Genomic DNA, 18,526 nt, shown 5'->3' with positions numbered 1-18,526 from the left:
TTTGTTATAGTGGCATTTTCTGTCTTAATTGCTTATGGATGAAGGTTTTCTGTTTTTTTTTTTTTTTTGTATGTTTGCTCCTCGACTAATATTAGGGTACAACGGGGTTAAACGGGACATTTTTTCTGGTCACAAAGTGTATCAAGATTAAAGAAATGTTTTTATTTTTTTAATGAATATTGATGGAGCAACATAATTTATGTGAAATAATAACTGCTGGTTGTTTTAATTCAAATGTATTGTTTTGAGTAAAAAAAAGGTGGCGAGAGAGCCTTTTTCTACACGGGGCCCCTAGGGGGGTTAAAGTGTTATTGTGTAAATATACGGAAAAAGTTATAGGGCAAAATTTGTCAACTTAGGCAAATACTTTTGAGACAGCAAGATGCTTTTTTTAAGTAACAAATTATGATAATACTTATTCAAAATAACTACTTCAGAAAAGGGTTAAACATTTTCTGTTAATATCAACCACATTTGGCATTTCATGAAATCTATAAATTAATTAATCTCCATTGTGATTGGATCAGTCAATGTGAGCCCAATTTGACAAGTTTTCAGAACAAATCTATTTGCCCCACTTAAGAAAAACAGTGTGTTTTATGGGGGCCTTTAGCTCCTGCAACAGGGGGACTTTTTACTCCAAATACCACTTATTGGACAGTTATTTAAAAACTTATAATCACCTTGAACAAAACTGAAAATTAGTATTTTGTCTCAAAATAAATGTGATAATTTCAGGAATTTTTATTAGCTACATAAATTTGCAACATTTTTAAAATGGTTAAATATTAGATAAAATGTCCTCAAAATCAAACTTTAGACATTGCTCACAGTAATCTCATGGCTCAGGAAAACGTACAAGCATTGACAAACAGGTGTTTAGGAAAGTGCTGTGTTGCTGTTTAGTGTTTTGGGAGAAAATCATATCAAAAGCCTTTTACACCTTTAGCCCCGTTGTACCCTACCTACCTTTTATTATTCATAACATCTTTTCAAATGTTAAAATCTTACTGGCTTTGCTTGATTCTGTAGTTTAATTTCACAGTTTATTTCCCAGTTGTATTTCATCAGCTGTTTATAAACATGTGTACCTAAACTGTGCAGCTCAATCTGCCGTCCTGAAATGTTAATACACGTTAAGAACTGCTGCTGTTTGCATATGCAATGGAAATCACTAAATTCTCTTTGGCACTCGGTATGGATTTTTTTTTAATTATTTACAGATTACAGTGGGTTTTTTTATTTATTTTTTTATTATTATTTTGTTTTTTTTACTATGTTTATTAAAATGGCATTTAAAAAAAGTTAAAACAGAACAATTTTAGTTTAAAACAAAATTTGTTTAATTCCTGGTGTAAGTATATAGCTTTTCATGGAAATGATTGGAATTGAATGACAACATGAATTTAAAACTATGAAAGGTATCTTTTGTCCATGATAACGTGCTCATTTTGAATTTATTTAGTCACAACTGCAAATCGCAAATCCCTTTATTGTCACTCAACCATATACACAAGTGCAACAGTGGGTGAAAGTCTTGGGTGCAGTTCCCAGCATCATAGCAGTATGACAATTACAATAAACATCTGATTTACACATAACACAGTTTACACATCTTGTTACACAACACAATATACAATATACACAAAATAAGAAGAATGTATACAATAAAAAGAATATACAGTATATACAAAATAAGAATACTGTATATAATAAAAATACACTGACCATGTAAGTTCCTCAGTGATGTGGACACCGAGGAACTTGAAGCTGCTGACCCTCACCACCGGTGCTCCATTGATGGTGATGGGGCTGTGTTCTCTGTCTTTTCTTCTGAAGTCCACCACAAGCTCCTTTGTCTTACTGACGTTGAGGGAGAGGTTGTGCTCCTGACACCAGTGTGTCAGAGTGTGCACCTCCTCTCTTTAGGCTGTTTCATCATTGTCAGTGATCAGACCTACCACCGTCGTATCATCAGCGAACTTGATGATGGCATCGGAGCTGTGTGTTGCCACACAGTCATGTGTGTACAGGGAATACAGGAGTGAGCTGAGAACACAACCCTGCAGGGCTCCAGTGTTGAGGGTCAGTGGTGAGGAGATGTTACTGCCCATTCTGACCACCTGGCGTCTGCTTGACAGGAAGTCCAGGATCCAGCTGCACAGCGAGCTGTTTAAGCTCAGAGCCCGGAGTTTCACATCAAGCTTGGAGGGCACTAATGGTGTTGAATGCTGAGCTGTAGTCTACAAACAGCATTCTCACATATGTAGAGAATGATCCCTTTCTTTTTCAGTAAGCTTGCTTCTGTACCCACACTTCAGGTAAATTTACCTCTAATAGGAATCAAAGAGCTGTTTTACTGTTAGTCATGAATTGACATTGAATTGAATCACTTCTCTTTGTAAAAGACAAAAAACATAGCTTTGGTGCTATTGTGTACTTGGTACTTAAGAAAGTTGAGAATTGTTAAATCATCCATTCTGCCGAATGAATGTCAAATCATCTATCCTGACCGACAACGCCAGAAATGTTAGGTCCAGATTCCCTCTACATCCCTCTCTTTGTGTAAGACAATATCCAAATATCAGAGTTCTGTCTAACATCTAAAACTAGTCAACATTAACAGATTGTTATGTTAACTCTTCTACCAGCCCAAGAGTCAGCAGGTGAATATAACAGAAGGCAGGAGATGAAGTGGTGGTAAAAATTAGCAGAATTTATTGAATAATCTCATCTGTCTCAATTAATGCTCAGACAGACTTCGTCTGATAAGCACAAATTCAACAAGTGTTATAATAATAAGCAAAGATAATGTAAAATTACTGCTTCACAACATTGTTCTGTGACGTTGAAGACCTTGAAATGGAGACTACTCTTTATCTTTAACTTGTGAGACAATATAGCACACAACATAAGATTAAACAGAAATAATAATGCTATAGCAAGAGTAAAAAACAATATAAAAAGAAAAGCAGGTTTGGGGAGTAACTGAATACATGTAACGGGATTATGTATTTAAAATACAAAATATAAGTAACTGTATTCCACTACAGTTACAATTTAAATCATTGGTATTTAGAATACAGTTACATTCAAAAAGTATTTTGATTACTGAAGAGATTACTTTGCATTTTATTGTCATTTGTTTCATTTAATATTTTGTCTAATCAGTTGGAAAACATTTATCTGTATAAATGTTGTGATCCAAAGAGCGTTGTACATTTACATTTACATTTATTGATTTGGCAGACGCTTTTATCCAAAGCGACTTACAAAAGAGGAATACATTGTAAGCGAATCATCTTAAGGAGACAGTGGTACAAAAAGTGCTGAATTATAAAGTTTCACTAGCATCAGAATAGTAGTATTCAAGACAGATTAAAGTGCAACAAGATTTGTTTTTGTTTCTTTAGTGACTGTTTAAGTGCTCATGGAAAAGATGTGTTTTTAGCTGTTTTTTGAAGACAGAAAGAGAGTCAGCTTCACGGATGTTGTTGGGAAGGTCATTCCACCAATGTGGTATGATGAAACCGAAAGTCCAAGAAAGTGTTTTGGTGCCTCTTTGTGTTGGTGTAACAAGGCACCATTCCTTAGCCAACCGCAGGCTTCTAGTGGGCGCGTAGCTCTGCAGAAATTATTTTAGGTATGCTGGAGCAGACCCAGTGACTGTTCTGTATGACAGCATCAGAGCCTTGACCTTGATACGTGCATCAACCGGCAGCCAGTGAAGAAAGACAAGGAGTGGTGTAACCAGGGTTGGGGAGTAACGGACTACATGTAACGGGATTACGTATTTAATATACAAAATATATGTAACCGTATTCCACTACAGTTACAATTTAAATAATTGGTATTTAGAATACAGTTACATTCAGAAAGTATTTTGATTACTGAAGAGATTACTTTGCATTTTATTGTCATTTGTTTCATTTAATATTTAGTCCTTTCAAATGGAAAACATTTATACATATACAGGTGCATCTCAATAAATTAGAATGTCGTGGAAAAGTTCATTTATTTCAGTAATTCAACTCAAATTGTGAAACTCGTGTATTAAATAAATTCAATGCACACAGACTGAAGTAGTTTAAGTCTTTGGTTCTTTTAATTGTGATGATTTTGCTCACATTTAACAAAAACCCACAAATTCACTATCTCAACAAATTAGAATACATCATAAGACCAATAAAAAAAACATTTTTAGTGAATTGTTGGCCTTCTGGAAAGTATGTTCATTTACTGTATATGTACTCAATACTTGGTAGGGGCTCCTTTTGCTTTAATTACTGCCTCAATTCGGCGTGGCATGGAGGTGATCAGTTTGTGGCACTGCTGAGGTGGTATGGAAGCCCAGGTTTCTTTGACAGTGGCCTTCAGCTCATCTGCATTTTTTGGTCTCTTGTTTCTCATTTTCCTCTTGACAATACCCCATAGATTCTCTATGGGGTTCAGGTCTGGTGAGTTTGCTGGCCAGTCAAGCACACCAACACCATGGTCATTTAACCAACTTTTGGTGCTTTTGGCAGTGTGGGCAGGTGCCAAATCCTGCTGGAAAATGAAATCAGCATCTTTAAAAAGCTGGTCAGCAGAAGGAAGCATGAAGTGCTCCAAAATTTCTTGGTAAATGGGTGCAGTGACTTTGGTTTTCAAAAAACACAATGGACCAACACCAGCAGATGACATTGCACCCCAAATCATCACAGACTGTGGAAACTTAACACTGGACTTCAAGCAACTTGGGCTATGAGCTTCTCCACCCTTCCTCCAGACTCTAGGACCTTGGTTTCCAAATAAAATACAAAACTTGCTCTCATCTGAAAAGAGGACTTTGGACCACTGGGCAACAGTCCAGTTTTCTTCTCCTTAGCCCAGGTAAGATGCCTCTGATGTTGTCTGTGGTTCAGGAGTGGCTTAACAAGAGGAATACGACAACTGTAGCCAAATTCCTTGACACGTCTGTGTGTGGTGGCTCTTGATGCCTTGACCCCAGCCTCAGTCCATTCCTTGTGAAGTTCACCCAAATTCTTGAATCGATTTTGCTTGACAATCCTCATAAGGCTGCGGTTCTCTCGGTTGGTTGTGCATCTTTTTCTTCCACACTTTTTCCTTCCACTCAACTTTCTGTTAACATGCTTGGATACAGCACTCTGTGAACAGCCAGCTTCTTTGGCAATGAATGTTTGTGGCTTACCCTCCTTGTGAAGGGTGTCAATGATTGTCTTCTGGACAACTGTCAGATCAGCAGTCTTCCCCATGATTGTGTAGCCTAGTGAACCAAACTGAGAGACCATTTTGAAGGCTCAGGAAACCTTTGCAGGTGTTTTGAGTTGATTAGCTGATTGGCATGTCACCATATTCTAATTTTTTGAGATAGTGAATTGGTGGGTTTTTGTTAAATGTGAGCCAAAATCATCACAATTAAAAGAACCAAAGACTTAAACTACTTCAGTCTGTGTGCATTGAATTTATTTAATACACGAGTTTCACAATTTGAGTTGAATTACTGAAATAAATGAACTTTTCCATGACATTCTAATTTATTGAGATGCACCTGTAAATGATGTGATCCAAAGTGCATTTGAACAGCAGTGAAACACTTTCTTATGATGTGTTACATTCATACGAGCAGACAGAGAAGTAAGTTTGAAGTAAGTTTGGAGCAGAAGAAATAGATATAAACCTTGTGTAAATTGTCAGCTTTACGCTAAGCTAAAATGCTATTTCTAGCCATTTTACATGCACACGTTACCAGACATGATCATATTTTTTTAATCAAGAAAATTCACGTTCGATCATAATTTCTTTTTTCTAGTAAGACCTTTGATATTAGGGCAAAAATCTTATTCTTGATAATTTTAGTATTGTTTTCCTGTAAAAATATCAAAAAATCCTTAAACCAATATCAGTTTGATTGATCTTGTTTTAGAAACAACACTGCATAAGATATTTAGGTTTTTCAGAGAATGTATTTTTAACATGTGTATTTTGTCTTACTGTACTGGCAGAGTTTTTATAGTCAAAACAAGTGAAAAAAATCTACCAGTGCTGAAGAAGTAATCCAAAGTATTTAGAATACGTAACTGACCTTGAGTAATCTAACGAAATATGTTACAAATTACATTTTACAGCATGTATTCTGTAATCTGTAGTGGAATACATCTCAAAAGTAACCCTCCCAACCAAGAGAAGTAATAAGTAAAATTTTATATTTAAAATGAATTTAAAGAAATGATTTAATATATACCGTAAGTAATATGAAAGAATTAAAGAAACAAATGAAGTACAATACAGAAGTATGTTTTCTCACTTGAAGCAGCACACACACAAGGTTACGAAATGTCTCATAAAAAGTAAAAAATAAAAACAATAAATAAAAATAAAAACTTTCCCCTAATAAAAAGAATGAATTTTGTCATTGTTTTAAATTATGTGCAACCTGTACATATCTGTTAACATCTTAAAAAGGTTGTTCTGCAGGGTGTGCTGAGTGACTCCAGCCAGGTCTCCTAAGCAACCAAATTGGCCCGGTTGCTAGGGAGGGTAGAGTCACATGGGGGTAACCTCCTTGTGGTCGCGATTAGTGGTTCTCGCTCTCAGTGTGGCGTGTGGTAAGTTGTTTATGGATCACGGAGAGTAGCATGAGCCTCCACATGCTGCAAGTCTCCCTAGTGTCATGCACATCGAGCCACGTGATAAAATGCGCGGATTGACAATCTCAGAAGCGGGGGCAACTGAGACTTGTCCTCCACCACCCAGATTGAGGTGAGTAACCACGCCACCACGAGGACCTAGTAAGTAGTGGGAACTGGGCATTCCAAAATGGGAGAAAAGGGGATAAAAAATAATAATAATAATTTGTTCTGGGTGTTCATGACCCTTTAAAAACTTACATGACAATTCCGCCTGTGCTGGACGAAAATGTACAAATTGTTTGTGAGAAATGTTAATATCATTTTATGTATTATGCTATCTCTAGTCATTCTAAAAGATATGAAAATTCTACCACATATTCTATTTTTATTTCACTCGTAAGTCCCGCGTATTGCACTATTTTGTCGCCGACTGACGCCTACGAGGCGGAACCAATGAATGTCATGTGATTTGCTGTCAGGACATCATAGCTGACGGAGAAGATGTTTTGATTCTAATGTTTTGACTTGTCAGTACATCGTTCTCAAAATGTATGCTGCCGCGACGGAGAGTTTAATAAAGCAGGCAAGGTAAAACTAGATATTTACTTCAGAGGCTATACTAGGATACTACAGAACTTTAATGGTCACATGGTTTGTCATTTTTGTGTGGTAGGCAAGTTCATCACCATGCCAGAGTCATTTATTTAATGAAATATCATGCTTTTCAGAGAAATAAAGGAGGAAGATCTGCAGAAGTTTTGTGGGCGCATCATTAAGCAGCTGCACCCTAAAGAGCTGGGTGGAGAGACTGTGGACTCCCTTCAGAGGCTTCATCTGATAGTTTCTGCCAATAAATATGCCAGAGAGTAAGTCACATTCACCTGAAATGTTCATCTGAACAGTACATAGACATAAAGGTATTATGGTACATTTAAAGGGATAGTTCACTCAAAAATTTAAATTTTGTCATCATTTACTCACCCTCATGTTCCAAACCAGAATGTCCATGCTGCAATTAAAGTGAATGGTGACCACAGCTGTCAAGCAAGATTTTCAGTGAATAACAAAATCAATTTTAGTGTGTTCCTCACACAAAGATATTTATGGCTTCAGAAGGCTTATAGAGTAAACATAAGTTTTTTTCTGATGCTTTTATGTCCTTTTTGGAGCTTGACAGCTCCTGGTCCTCTTCCACTTTCATTGCATGGATAGGAGCAGTTCGGACATTCTTCTCCTTTGGTGTTACACAGAAGTCATGTGGGTTTGCAATAACGTGATGAGGGTAAGTAAATGATGGCAGAATTTTTATTTTTGGGTGATCTGCCCTTTTAAAGGGCGCATAGTTACATTTTAAGTTAACATCTCCTGCTCCATCAGGCTTCCATCTGATCTGGTGATGAAGCTGCAGACGGTTCTTCGCTCTTCATCATGCCCAGAGCAGCTTCAGGTTCTGTCCTCTTCCATACTGCAGGAGAGCTTCCCTCTCAGTGTGCACAGCCTCTGCTCGGATCTCAGCCAGGACAGCAGAGCCATCAGCCATTTGGCAAGCGTTGTGCTCTCTCAGGTGGGTCAACAAACTTTTCACCATGCCATTTTATGTTATATGTTGCTGTAAAAGGGAAAGTTCACCCAATAATTAAATTCTCTCATCATTTACTCACCCTCATGACATCCCAGATGTGTATGACTTTCTTTCTTCTGCAGAACACAAATGAAGATTTTTAGAAGAATATTTCAGCTCTGTAGGTCCTTACAATGCAAGTGACTGGTGACCAAATCTTTGAAGCTCCAAAAAACACATAAAAGCAGCATAAAGCTAATCCATAAGACTCCAGTGGTTAAACCCATGTCTTCTGAAGTGATATAATCGGTTTTGGGTGAGAACAGACCAAAATATAACTCCTTTTTCACTATAAATCTTGACATCTGCAGTCTCCTTGGTGATCATGATTTCAAGCTCAATTACACTTTCTAGGGCCGTCTAGCGCTCTGCATATGCATCAAGCACCAGGAAGTGTAATCGAGCTTAAAAATCATGTTTGTCCCTAGAGATTGCAACTGCAAGATGTACAGTGAAAAAGGAGTTATATTTTGGTCAGTTCTCACCCAAAACCAAATAGATCACTTCAGAAGCCACTGGAGTCACATGGATTACTTTTATGCTGCTTTTATGTGCTTTTTGGAGCTTTAAAGTTTTTGTCACCATTCACTTGCATTGTATGGAGCTACAGAGCTGAGATATTCTTCTAAAAATCTTCATTTGTGTTCTGCAGAAAATAAAAAGTCATTCACTTCTGGGATTAGCATGAAGTAATGATCTTACTTTTTGCAGGCTGGAAATAAAGAAGATGTGATTCCCCTGTGCCACCATTTGCTGAGAAGTCTTGAGTCACGGCTTTCCGAGGGGCAGATTTCCAAACATGCTCTTCCCATCCTCTCCAAAATTATTAGTGTATATCCAGAGATTCTCACAGATGGTAAGATTACAGGTGCACACCTTTTCCCCCTCAAGAAAAAAAAGTTTTACACATAAATAAATTAATATTATTTTCGAAAAATAAGTTTAAAATACTGAAGACTCCAGTCAAGTCAGTAGCCTAATAAGTATGTAGCGGGTCACCTCATAGAGGGCACCATGTTGTGATCACATGACCAATCAAATACTACTCACTTTCTCTTGGTAGCCCCCGTTATCAGACACTTTCACCCGCAGAACAAATTAATCATGTCTGACTGTGAATAGCACATTTGTACAATATCATTGGTAACTGAAAACTTTTGTTTTTGCGTGATGCTGCAAAAAGCCTGCCGTATCGGCTCGGCAACATAAACAAAAAATTACTGAGTGCACGTTTTGTTTGATTGCAGTAATACCGTGAGCCTCAGTGGTATGGCCTGTTAATTTCATAGACATTGGGGGGAAAAAAATGATTTAAGCATAATTTAGATAAGACAAAGTTGATCACAGAAATATGTGGTCACTATATTTAGATCAGGTGAATCTGGTCAGCCGTAAGCTAGTGGATTGGTTGCGATATGCAAGTATGCAGCAGGGAGCATCCATGTCTTCTGGGGGATTTTTCAGTGGACCAAGAACACGTCAGGTAGAGAATTTTGTTACTTTTGATTTATTGTCAACCAATACGCTCAAATGAAGTAGATAATGATACTAATGAATGATCTCATTGTACTGATGGACTGTCAACATTTTGTCTCTTCATCAGCCAGCACCTCTGACAGAAGTCGATGGGGTGGTAACAGGGGATTTCTTCACTGTACTGTGTGTGGGTCAGAGCTACACTGAGGATCAGTGGATGAATATGTACACTTTCTCCATGATCAAGAGCTGGTTGCTCACTTATGACATGGATGGGACCACAAATGCAGAATCAGGTAGTTTGAACAGAATTTATTTGGGCAAACACCTTTAGTGCAGGTAGAACATCATTTTTTTTTTCTCCCTAGTGAAGTTAATTTGTTTAAGAAACTGTCCCATATCAGAGAGATGCTTTGTTTCATGTAGTTAAGAAGTAACTCAAGATTGGATTTCCATTTTTTGCTAGCTCCACTAATAGGAACACAGGTCATTCAATCACAGCACCAAGGTAAGATGCAAGTCAGAAGCCTGAAAAGATCAACTCAAAGCCAGTTTGCCTTTTCTTCTCACAATCAGAAACTAACTTTATGGAATGATTAACTTTTCCAATATTCCTTCAAACTGAATAACAAAGCTTTCGTAATCCATGGCCAAATTGATTGCTGTGTATATCTAAATTGATTTTTTGAGTCTATGGCTATGTTCGGAATTAAAGGGATAATTCATCCAAAAGTGAAAATTCTCTCATCATTTACTCACTTTTATGCCATCCCAGAAGTGTAAGACTTTCTTTCTTCTGCTGAACACAAATGAAGATTTTTAGAAGAATATTTCAGCTCTGTAGGTCCATACAATGCAAGTGAATGGTGGCCAGAACTTTGAAAGTCCAAAAAGCACATAAAGTCAGCATAAAAGTAATCCATACGACATAGTGACAGTGGTTTAATCCATGTCTTCTGAAGCAATATAAGTGTGGGTGAGAAACAGATTAATATTTAAGTCCTTTTTTACTATAAATCTCCACTTTCACTTTCACATTCTGAAAGTATGCCCCAAAGTGATTGCATCACTTTGGAAGACATGGATTAAACCACTGTCACTGAGTCGTATGGATTACTTTTATGCTGACTTTATGTGCTTTTTGGACCTTCAAAGTTCTGGCCACCATTCACTTGCAATATATGGACCTACAGAGCTGAAATATTCTTCTTAAAATCTTTGTTTGTGTTCAGCAGAAGAAAGAAAGTCACACATCTGGTATGGCTTAAAAGTGAGTAAATGATGAGAGAGTTTTAATTTTGGGTGAACTCTCCCTTTAAATACTAGTGAACTACATAGAATATGCTGTAAAGAAGGTTAACTCAAAAGTTTAGACTACTTCTCATTATTTATTATTACTATTATTTACATTTTTATATAATAGCAAAGTCACCAAATTATGAAATCATCTCTCAACCAACTTCACGAGTTACCACCTAAAATACTTTTTAAACAGTATTGAAGGAGTTTCCATGTATGTTGTGCACTTGTTGGCTGCTTTTTCGTTACTATCCAGTGCAACATATGCATTAAGAAATTAATTAATTTTAGTTAAGCATAAGCCTTTAGATCAAAAGGTTTTTAAGGTCATGAGAAATATTGCTACAAAAGTAGTATGGTAGTATGCCATTCCGAACATACCCTCTCTTCTGGGTGTCCAGGCAACCCTAATGCCTGAAATTCAGATCCCACTGGATAAGGTACTTGTCGGAATCATGCTCTGAGTGATGTAGTGTGGTTTACTGTGCTGTAATGTGCTGTGCTGTTGATACAGATGATCGCTCCGAGTTGGACAGTTCAGTGATGTCCATGGTGTCGGCCACATCCTCCTCCAGCAGACTGCTTCCTCCCAAAGAGAGACTCAGAGAGAAGGCGTTTGAGTACTGCCAGCGTCTCATTGAACAAAGTGACCGCAGTGAGTACATCACACAAATACAGAATATCAGCTTTTGGGGAATGTTTGTTATTTGTAAAGTTATGTTATGCTGCTAAATATGTTGAATAATTTTATTTCTGTCTCATAATTTCTCAATACAGAGGCCCTGAAGAGGACTGATACAGAGCTACAGAAAGCAGTGAGCACCGTATCAAGCTTTTTATGAGCAGTATTTTTCATATTCAATGTGAAATTCTCTTTGCAGCCCATTTTACTTTTGAAATTGGCTGCATTTCTGCATGAATCAGGATATTCCACAAGAAAAAGAGTAGATCAGGACTTCTTTATTCATCAGGAATTGATTGGATTGTAAAAAGAAATGGGCCCGTTTATTGGAACGCAGGGGCTGAAAAGAGGGATTCATGACATCAGCTAGAAACGAAAGTAGTTTCAAGGGCAGAGCAAGTTATTTATTTATTTTTTATATAAAAGATTAGGGATTTTTGAATCGAGCATTCTTTAAAAAAATAAATGGGGTACATTTTGTTCATTCTTTATTTTCCCAATTAACACCATTATATTTGTTCATGAATTTTGTTGATTTTCTCCATGATGAAAACATACAGTAAGGTCATAGGAGCACATTATGACTGTTTATCTGTTGTACAGTGCATTGTTGAGTCCGTGTCAATAATGGACATCATCTGTGGTGAAGACCCCTCCTATGTGTACCGTGCATTCCCCAGTATCAAAGCCCTATACAGAAGACTTAATGGAGACCTTGCCCAAGCTCGAGCCCTTCTACCTATTGCTCAGTTCTACCTCAACCATAGTGAGTGATCTCCCCATCTAAAGTCTCTGGAATATACAGCAGGCTTCAGTTGTATGATGTATGAATGTGTGTCTGTGCTTTCTATTATGAGGCGAGACGGCCGCAGTGGACTCGGAGGCCGTGTTCAGTCAGCTCTTTAGACACTGTCCCGCTGAGCAGTTCAACGAGCCCATGCTAGCCTTTGAGTTTATCCGGTTCTGTCTTCTCAACGCCAGCATGCTGCAGGACAGAGTCGCCAACTACAGGCAGAGCTTCCCCAACCTCCTAAAGGTAAGGGATAGTTCACCTAAAAATTTTCCATGTTCCAAACTCTTAAAACTTTCATTCATCCACGGAACACAAAAGGAGTCATTTGAAAAGATGTCCTGTTCGCTAATATTTATACGATGGCAGTTGATAATGACTAACTTTAAAATTGAAAAAGGACCCAGAAGTGTCATTAAAGTAGTCCATGTGACTCACGCATCATATTCCAAGTCTTCTGAAGGCATTAGAAAATACACCAAATTTAAGTTATTTTACAATGGAAATCTTGACTTCACAATATATAAAATAGAAAGAGCAATATATTCAACTCTAGGAGCTGCACTTTGTCCCCAGTTCTTAGCTTGGAACAGCCCAGGATTGATCACTGAGTTTGTTGAGCTGCTTCCATCACTGGTAGCTCCTGATACAGCCATTGAGTTACTGCACACACTCCTGGATCTGCCTTGCTTAGCAGCAGCCTTGGACCTCCAGCACAGGTACATCACTTCTTGATCTACTTGTGTAACATGTGTCATTGAATCTGTCAGTATGATGGTGCATTTGTTTTTTTTTGTTTTGTTTTTTTTTTGCAATTAAATTTTTTTATTGATTCAGATATACACAACAGAGAAAAACCCAACACATATACAATGAATCAACATTTCACATTCAACTCCCACTAAATGGTGTATCTTGTAAACTGTTGTTTATTTTGCTATTTTGGTAATAGGTTTTGGCTATTAACTGTAAACTTGAAATAGAATAGAAAGTGAAAACAGTTGACTGTGGTGTGAATCAGAGTGTGATGTGATGCCATTGCAGGTCAGCATGCTATCAGGCTTCGGACCATAGCACTTGGGGCCAGCAGGGGGCAAAAATGGCTGCTTGTCTAGATGCTTTCCGTCAGCCTTCCTATAGGGGGCTCTTTCTCTACATCCTCAGACCTGAGGCTGGGACTGGAGACACAATAGACAGGTACAACCTCACAACAAACTATAAAGTCATGTAATGTCAAACTGATTTAACTGAACTGAATTATTACAGATGAATATTGTGATAACAACTGATAAACCTCAACCTGTAAACCTCATGTTATTGCCTCAGGCTAAAAATGCTTCATGAGATTGTGGCTGACATGGCAGAGAGTCCTCGTGTTGTTCGGTGTGCCCAGGTCGTCCCTGTGCTTCTGCGCATATACTTCAACACAGTCATTCAGGTAACAGTCACACATGGCTTCTTCTGTAACTAAGTGAGAGGTCAAACTCTTTAAAAGATCATATGAGTGCAAAAAAAGAATGAATGTTTGCTCCATTTTTCAGTAATTAGAATTATTTTATGAAATAACTGGAAAAATCTCAAAGTCATTTGTTCCAATGTTTCTTCATTGTGGGCTATTATAGATAGCTGATGAGAAACTGATGAACCACCTGCTGCTGGTGCTGCTGGAGAGAAGCAGTCTGCTTTACAACATCAAGACATTTAACACTGAGGTCCAAAAGTAAGGAATCTCTTATTTTTGGGGTATTTTTGCCCCTCTTGAGTGACTTCAGCTCTGTTCCGGAACCTAGTGAGCTGCCTCTTTCTGTTGTCTATTGGCAGCATCCTAACCAAAATGGAAGGAACCTGGTAAACGGTCTTTCACGCATGACACAAATAGTGCTCCACATGTGAATTTCATGACTAAAGGCCCTGGCATACTTCATACAAAATCGAACGGGTATGAGTCATTTCGAACAAAATCTGGCCAAACGCAGGTGTTTTTTAGTTTGTTTCAGTGGTTCATAAAAGCTTGTCAGCGTGAAATTTCAGGAAAACTTTGTACCGGCTGCTAAACACCTTACTACCATTGGCCCACGTCGTCTGTAGGTGTGACCTGGAGCTCCACCTACTTTGAGGCCGACAGCTCATTCTGGTTATGTTGATCAGTCGATGTAAGATCAGTCAACATGAACGCACCGTTGTACAGTTATTGGTGAGCTGGTGCCACCCTACCTACATCTGTATGGTCGTTCGCGTAGAGAAATATTCCAAGACCATGTCATGTGATTTTTTTTGTTTTGTTTTGTTTATTTAATTAGTCAACAAAAGGAATCAAATCTTAAGTTCCCATTCACTCTGTTGTTTGATATGCTGCTTCACTCATGTGCCATCTGTAGCCATTCACACATCTGCCCAAAGTGAGATATGCCTCTTAAATTGGCCCGGTTGCTAGGGAGGGTAGAGTCACATGGGGTAACCTCCTCGCGGTCGCGATTAGTGGTTCTCGCTCTTAACGGGGCGCGTAGTAAGTTGTGCGTGGATTGCGGAGAGTAGCATGAGCCTCCACATGCTGTGAGTCTCCACGGTGTCATGAACAGCGAGTGACATGATAAGATGCGCGGATTGACTACTCAGAAGCGGAGGCAACTGAGACTTGTCCTCCGCCACCTGGATTGAGGTGAGTAACCGCGCCACCACGAGGACCTAGTAAGTAGTGGGAACTGGGCATTCCAAATTGGGAGAAAAGGGTATAAAATATATAAATAAACAAATAAATAAAGAATAAATCACAATAACTGTGTGTAACAGCTGTTTCAAACTTTTTTGTCTCTGAGCGAAGAACGACAAAGTATACCTCCGTGAGTATATCGGGGCCTTAACTCTAATAATGCTCACATTTGTGGTATCATACTAGGCAGCTTAATTTTACAGCCGTTTACATCAGAAGAACACAGGGCATAACAGAGGAATGTCATCTTGACACAGTTGAAGTCAAAAGTTTACATATACCGTAGCCAAATACATTTAAACTCAGTTTTTCACAATTCCTGACATATAATCGTAGAAAACTTTCCCTGTATTAGGTCAGTTAGGATCACTATTTTAAGAATGTGAAATGTCAGAATAATAGTAGAGAGAATGATTTATTTCAGCTTTTATTTCTTTCATCAAGTTTACATACACTTTGTTAGTATTTGGTAGCATTGCCTTTAAATTGTTTAACTTGGGTCAAAAGTTTTGGGTAGCCCTCCACAAGCTCCCAATAAGTTGCTGGAATTTTGGCCCATTCCTCCAGACAGAACTGGTGTAACTGAGTCAGGTTTGTAGGCCTCCTTGCTCACACACGCTTTTTCAGTTCTGCCCACAAATTTTCTGTCGGATTGAGGTCAGGGCTTTGTGATGGCCACTCTAATACCTTGACTTTGTTGTCCTTAAGCCATTTTTCCACATCTTTGGAGGTATGCTTGGGGTCATTGTCCATTTGGAAGACCCATTTGTGACCGAGCTTTAACTTCCTGGCTGATGTCTTGAGATGTTGCTTCAATATATCCACATAATTTTCCATCCTCATGATAACATCTATTTTGTGAAGTGCACCAGTCCCTCCTGCAGCAAAGCACCCCCACATCATGATGCTGCCATCCCCATGCTTCACGGTTGGGATGGTGTTCTTCGGCTTGCAAGCCTCACCCTTTTTCCTTCATACATAACGATGGTCATTATTCCCATTTTGTTTTATCAGACCAGAGGACATTTCTTCTTTGTCCCCATTTGCACTTGCAAATTGTAGTCTGGCTTTTTTATGGTGGTTTTGGAGCAGTAGATTCTTCCTTGCTGAGCAGCCTTTCAGGTATTTGCACTTTTTACACCAAACTACGTTCATCTCTAGGAGACAGAATGCTTCTCCTTCCTGAGCGGTATGATGGCTGCGTGGTCCCATGGTGTTTATACTTGCATACTATTGTTTGTACAGATGAACGTGGTACACTTCAGGCATTTGGAAACTGCTCCCAAGGATGAACCAGACTTGTGGAGGTCCACAATTTTTTTTTCTGAGGTCTTGGCTGATTTCTTTTGATTTTCCCATGATGTGAATCAAAGAGGCACTGAGTTTGAAGGTAGGCCTTAAAATACATCCACAGGTACACCTCCAATTCAGTACACTTCCCATCAGAAGATAATTGTCTAAAGGCTTGACATCATTTTCTGGAATTTTCCAAGCTGCTTAAAGGCACAGTTAACATAGTGTATGTAAACTTCTGACCCACTGGAATTGTGATATAGTTTGTTAAAAGTGAAACAATCTGTCTGTAAACAATTGTTGGAAAAATTACTTGTGTCATGCACAAAGTAGATGTCCTAAATGACTTGCCAAATCTATAGTTTGCTAACATTAAATCTGTGGTGTGGTTAAAAAAAAAAAAGAAGAGTTTTAATGACTTCAACCTAAGTGTATGTAAACTTCTGACTTCAACTGTAACACTTAAATGAAATTGTATATGTACATGAGTAAATGAATGTATTTTTGTGGTATAGAGTATTTAGCACTCACCTGCAGGCCCTGTGCAAACTCCACCCTCCACTGATTGTGGATCAGTCCAGAGAGCTACTAGACTTTGCAGGCTCACCTGCCAACATTTACAGTAAAGAGGACTTCTACACACATGTGGTGAGGATAAGAAGTACCTAATGATCACAGTTATCTCTCATGGGTTTTTTCTTAAGGTGACTTTTGTATGTGTATTCAGGTGTGGGTGATCGGGGTGTACCTGTCGGTATCGTATGACTGTCGCTGCACTGTGGAGCTGATCACTTCATTTTTTGAGAGTTTGGAGGCGGTGCTGTTCGAGATCACGCAGGTGCGACAGTCAGCCAGTCCACCGAGTTTCTCTCCTCGCCTTATCACTGTGCTCATGACCACCCTGACTAAACTGGCCACACGCAGTCAGGACCTCATCCCCAGGTACACCAACCTGCTTTGCAATTCAACTTTACAAAACCTACTTTGATGTACTCATGTAATTCTCATCTTTATTTCCTCTAGGTATACTGTGACTATTTGGGTAGTGGGCATTATTTGTGTTTATTACTATCAGCATCAATCAGATTAGACCAATATCGGAAACAGATATTATCAGGGCTTATTTTTCCTGATTCAAATATTTTCTGTGCCAGTTTCAAATGTACTTAAGTTGTTCGTATTTTCTGCTGTACATTAAAATGTTTCTAATGCCTGTTTTTAATTTTAATATGTAAAATTTGTGGTTGAAACTCTTGTGTGAATGCTTTTTCTTTCTAAATAAACAGACAAAACAGTATAGATTAATAAAGCCAGGCCGGTTATCAGATCAATTACCAGACATAACATAAAAAATTATCATCTTGTGGGACTGACCAATATTTGTGTATCAGTGCATCCTTAATTCACTTCCTCACTCTTTCCATTTCTGTTTATTTCTCTCAGAGTATCGCTCTTTCTGTCTAAAATGCGGTCGTTTGCCCGCAGTGGTCCTGTAACGGCATGCTACAGTGAGGAGGACTCTGAGGAAATCATTACTCGAGCTCATGAGCTTATTAACTTACTCAAGTTACCAAATGTGGCTCAGTTTGTCCTGGCCCCTTCAGCAGAAGGTGACAGCCCCCGCTGGCACAGAGACACCAACGCCTCACTTCCTCAGGGCATGAGAGCAGTCAGCGGAATCCTTCACAGACAAATCAACTTCCTGCCCACATAAAGCCTGCCTAGGAAGTTGTTTACTAATTACCTATGTGGAATACTGAGAGAGAGACTTTTCCTTTAAGATAAAAAGTGGGGGTGAAAGAGCATGTCAGAGAAACTGGAAGAGTAAGAGATGCATTGCACTTCATCATGAGTTTCAGTTCTGCCGAGCACAGGCTGACAAACATGGGAGTGATCAAGACATGACAGATTTATGATTTATTCAAATGATTGTCATAGACTAATGTACATTATATAAATTAAATAAACACTGTATGTGTGCCACTTGTGATTAGATCACTGTTCAAATAGAGCATAGATTGAT

General features: G+C 38.5%; 1 protein-coding gene across 5 annotated transcripts; it reads left to right on the top strand.

The window, feature by feature from the left end:
• Positions 1-7,108: 7,108 nt before the first annotated feature.
• LOC127451240 (AP-5 complex subunit zeta-1-like) lies at positions 7,109-18,230 on the top strand. 5 transcript variants are annotated; one of them, XM_051715764.1, is made up of 18 exons: positions 7,109-7,220; positions 7,361-7,498; positions 8,010-8,196; positions 8,965-9,109; positions 9,624-9,736; positions 9,857-10,025; positions 10,196-10,237; positions 11,543-11,683; positions 11,806-11,843; positions 12,314-12,476; positions 12,568-12,746; positions 13,077-13,219; positions 13,545-13,697; positions 13,827-13,938; positions 14,123-14,220; positions 17,019-17,151; positions 17,231-17,445; positions 17,947-18,230. In XM_051715764.1, exons 1-18 carry the CDS (start codon positions 7,180-7,182, stop codon positions 18,215-18,217), a joined length of 2,481 nt encoding a protein of 826 aa, XP_051571724.1. In that variant the 5' UTR covers positions 7,109-7,179; the 3' UTR covers positions 18,218-18,230. The 5 variants fall into 5 exon arrangements, 4 of the variants coding, with proteins under 4 accessions (XP_051571724.1, XP_051571725.1, XP_051571727.1 ...); XM_051715766.1 differs by lacking the exon at positions 7,109-7,220 and adding an exon at positions 7,845-7,914 and having other exon boundaries at positions 7,382-7,498; XR_007899074.1 differs by lacking the exons at positions 17,231-17,445; positions 17,947-18,230 and adding an exon at positions 16,225-16,600.
• The last annotated feature ends 296 nt before the right edge of the window (positions 18,231-18,526 follow it).

The sequence above is a fragment of the Myxocyprinus asiaticus genome, chromosome 14, assembly GCF_019703515.2.
Source record: "Myxocyprinus asiaticus isolate MX2 ecotype Aquarium Trade chromosome 14, UBuf_Myxa_2, whole genome shotgun sequence".
In the NCBI taxonomy this organism is placed as follows: Eukaryota; Metazoa; Chordata; class Actinopteri; order Cypriniformes; family Catostomidae; genus Myxocyprinus; species Myxocyprinus asiaticus.
Note: the sequence above shows the minus strand (reverse complement) of the source record. Positions and strands in the feature narration are given on the sequence as shown.

What these genes read in the sequence shown, in the direction of transcription:
- LOC127451240 (XM_051715764.1), top strand. Translation starts at nt 7,180, where the DNA reads ATGTATGCTGCCGCGACGGAGAGTTTAATAAAGCAGGCAAG. An exon ending in GTGGACCAAGAACACGTCAG is followed by an intron (nt 9,737 to 9,856) that starts GTAGAGAATTTT and finishes TCTCTTCATCAG; the next exon opens with CCAGCACCTCTGACAGAAGT. An exon ending in ACTGGAGACACAATAGACAG is followed by an intron (nt 13,698 to 13,826) that starts GTACAACCTCAC and finishes TTATTGCCTCAG; the next exon opens with GCTAAAAATGCTTCATGAGA.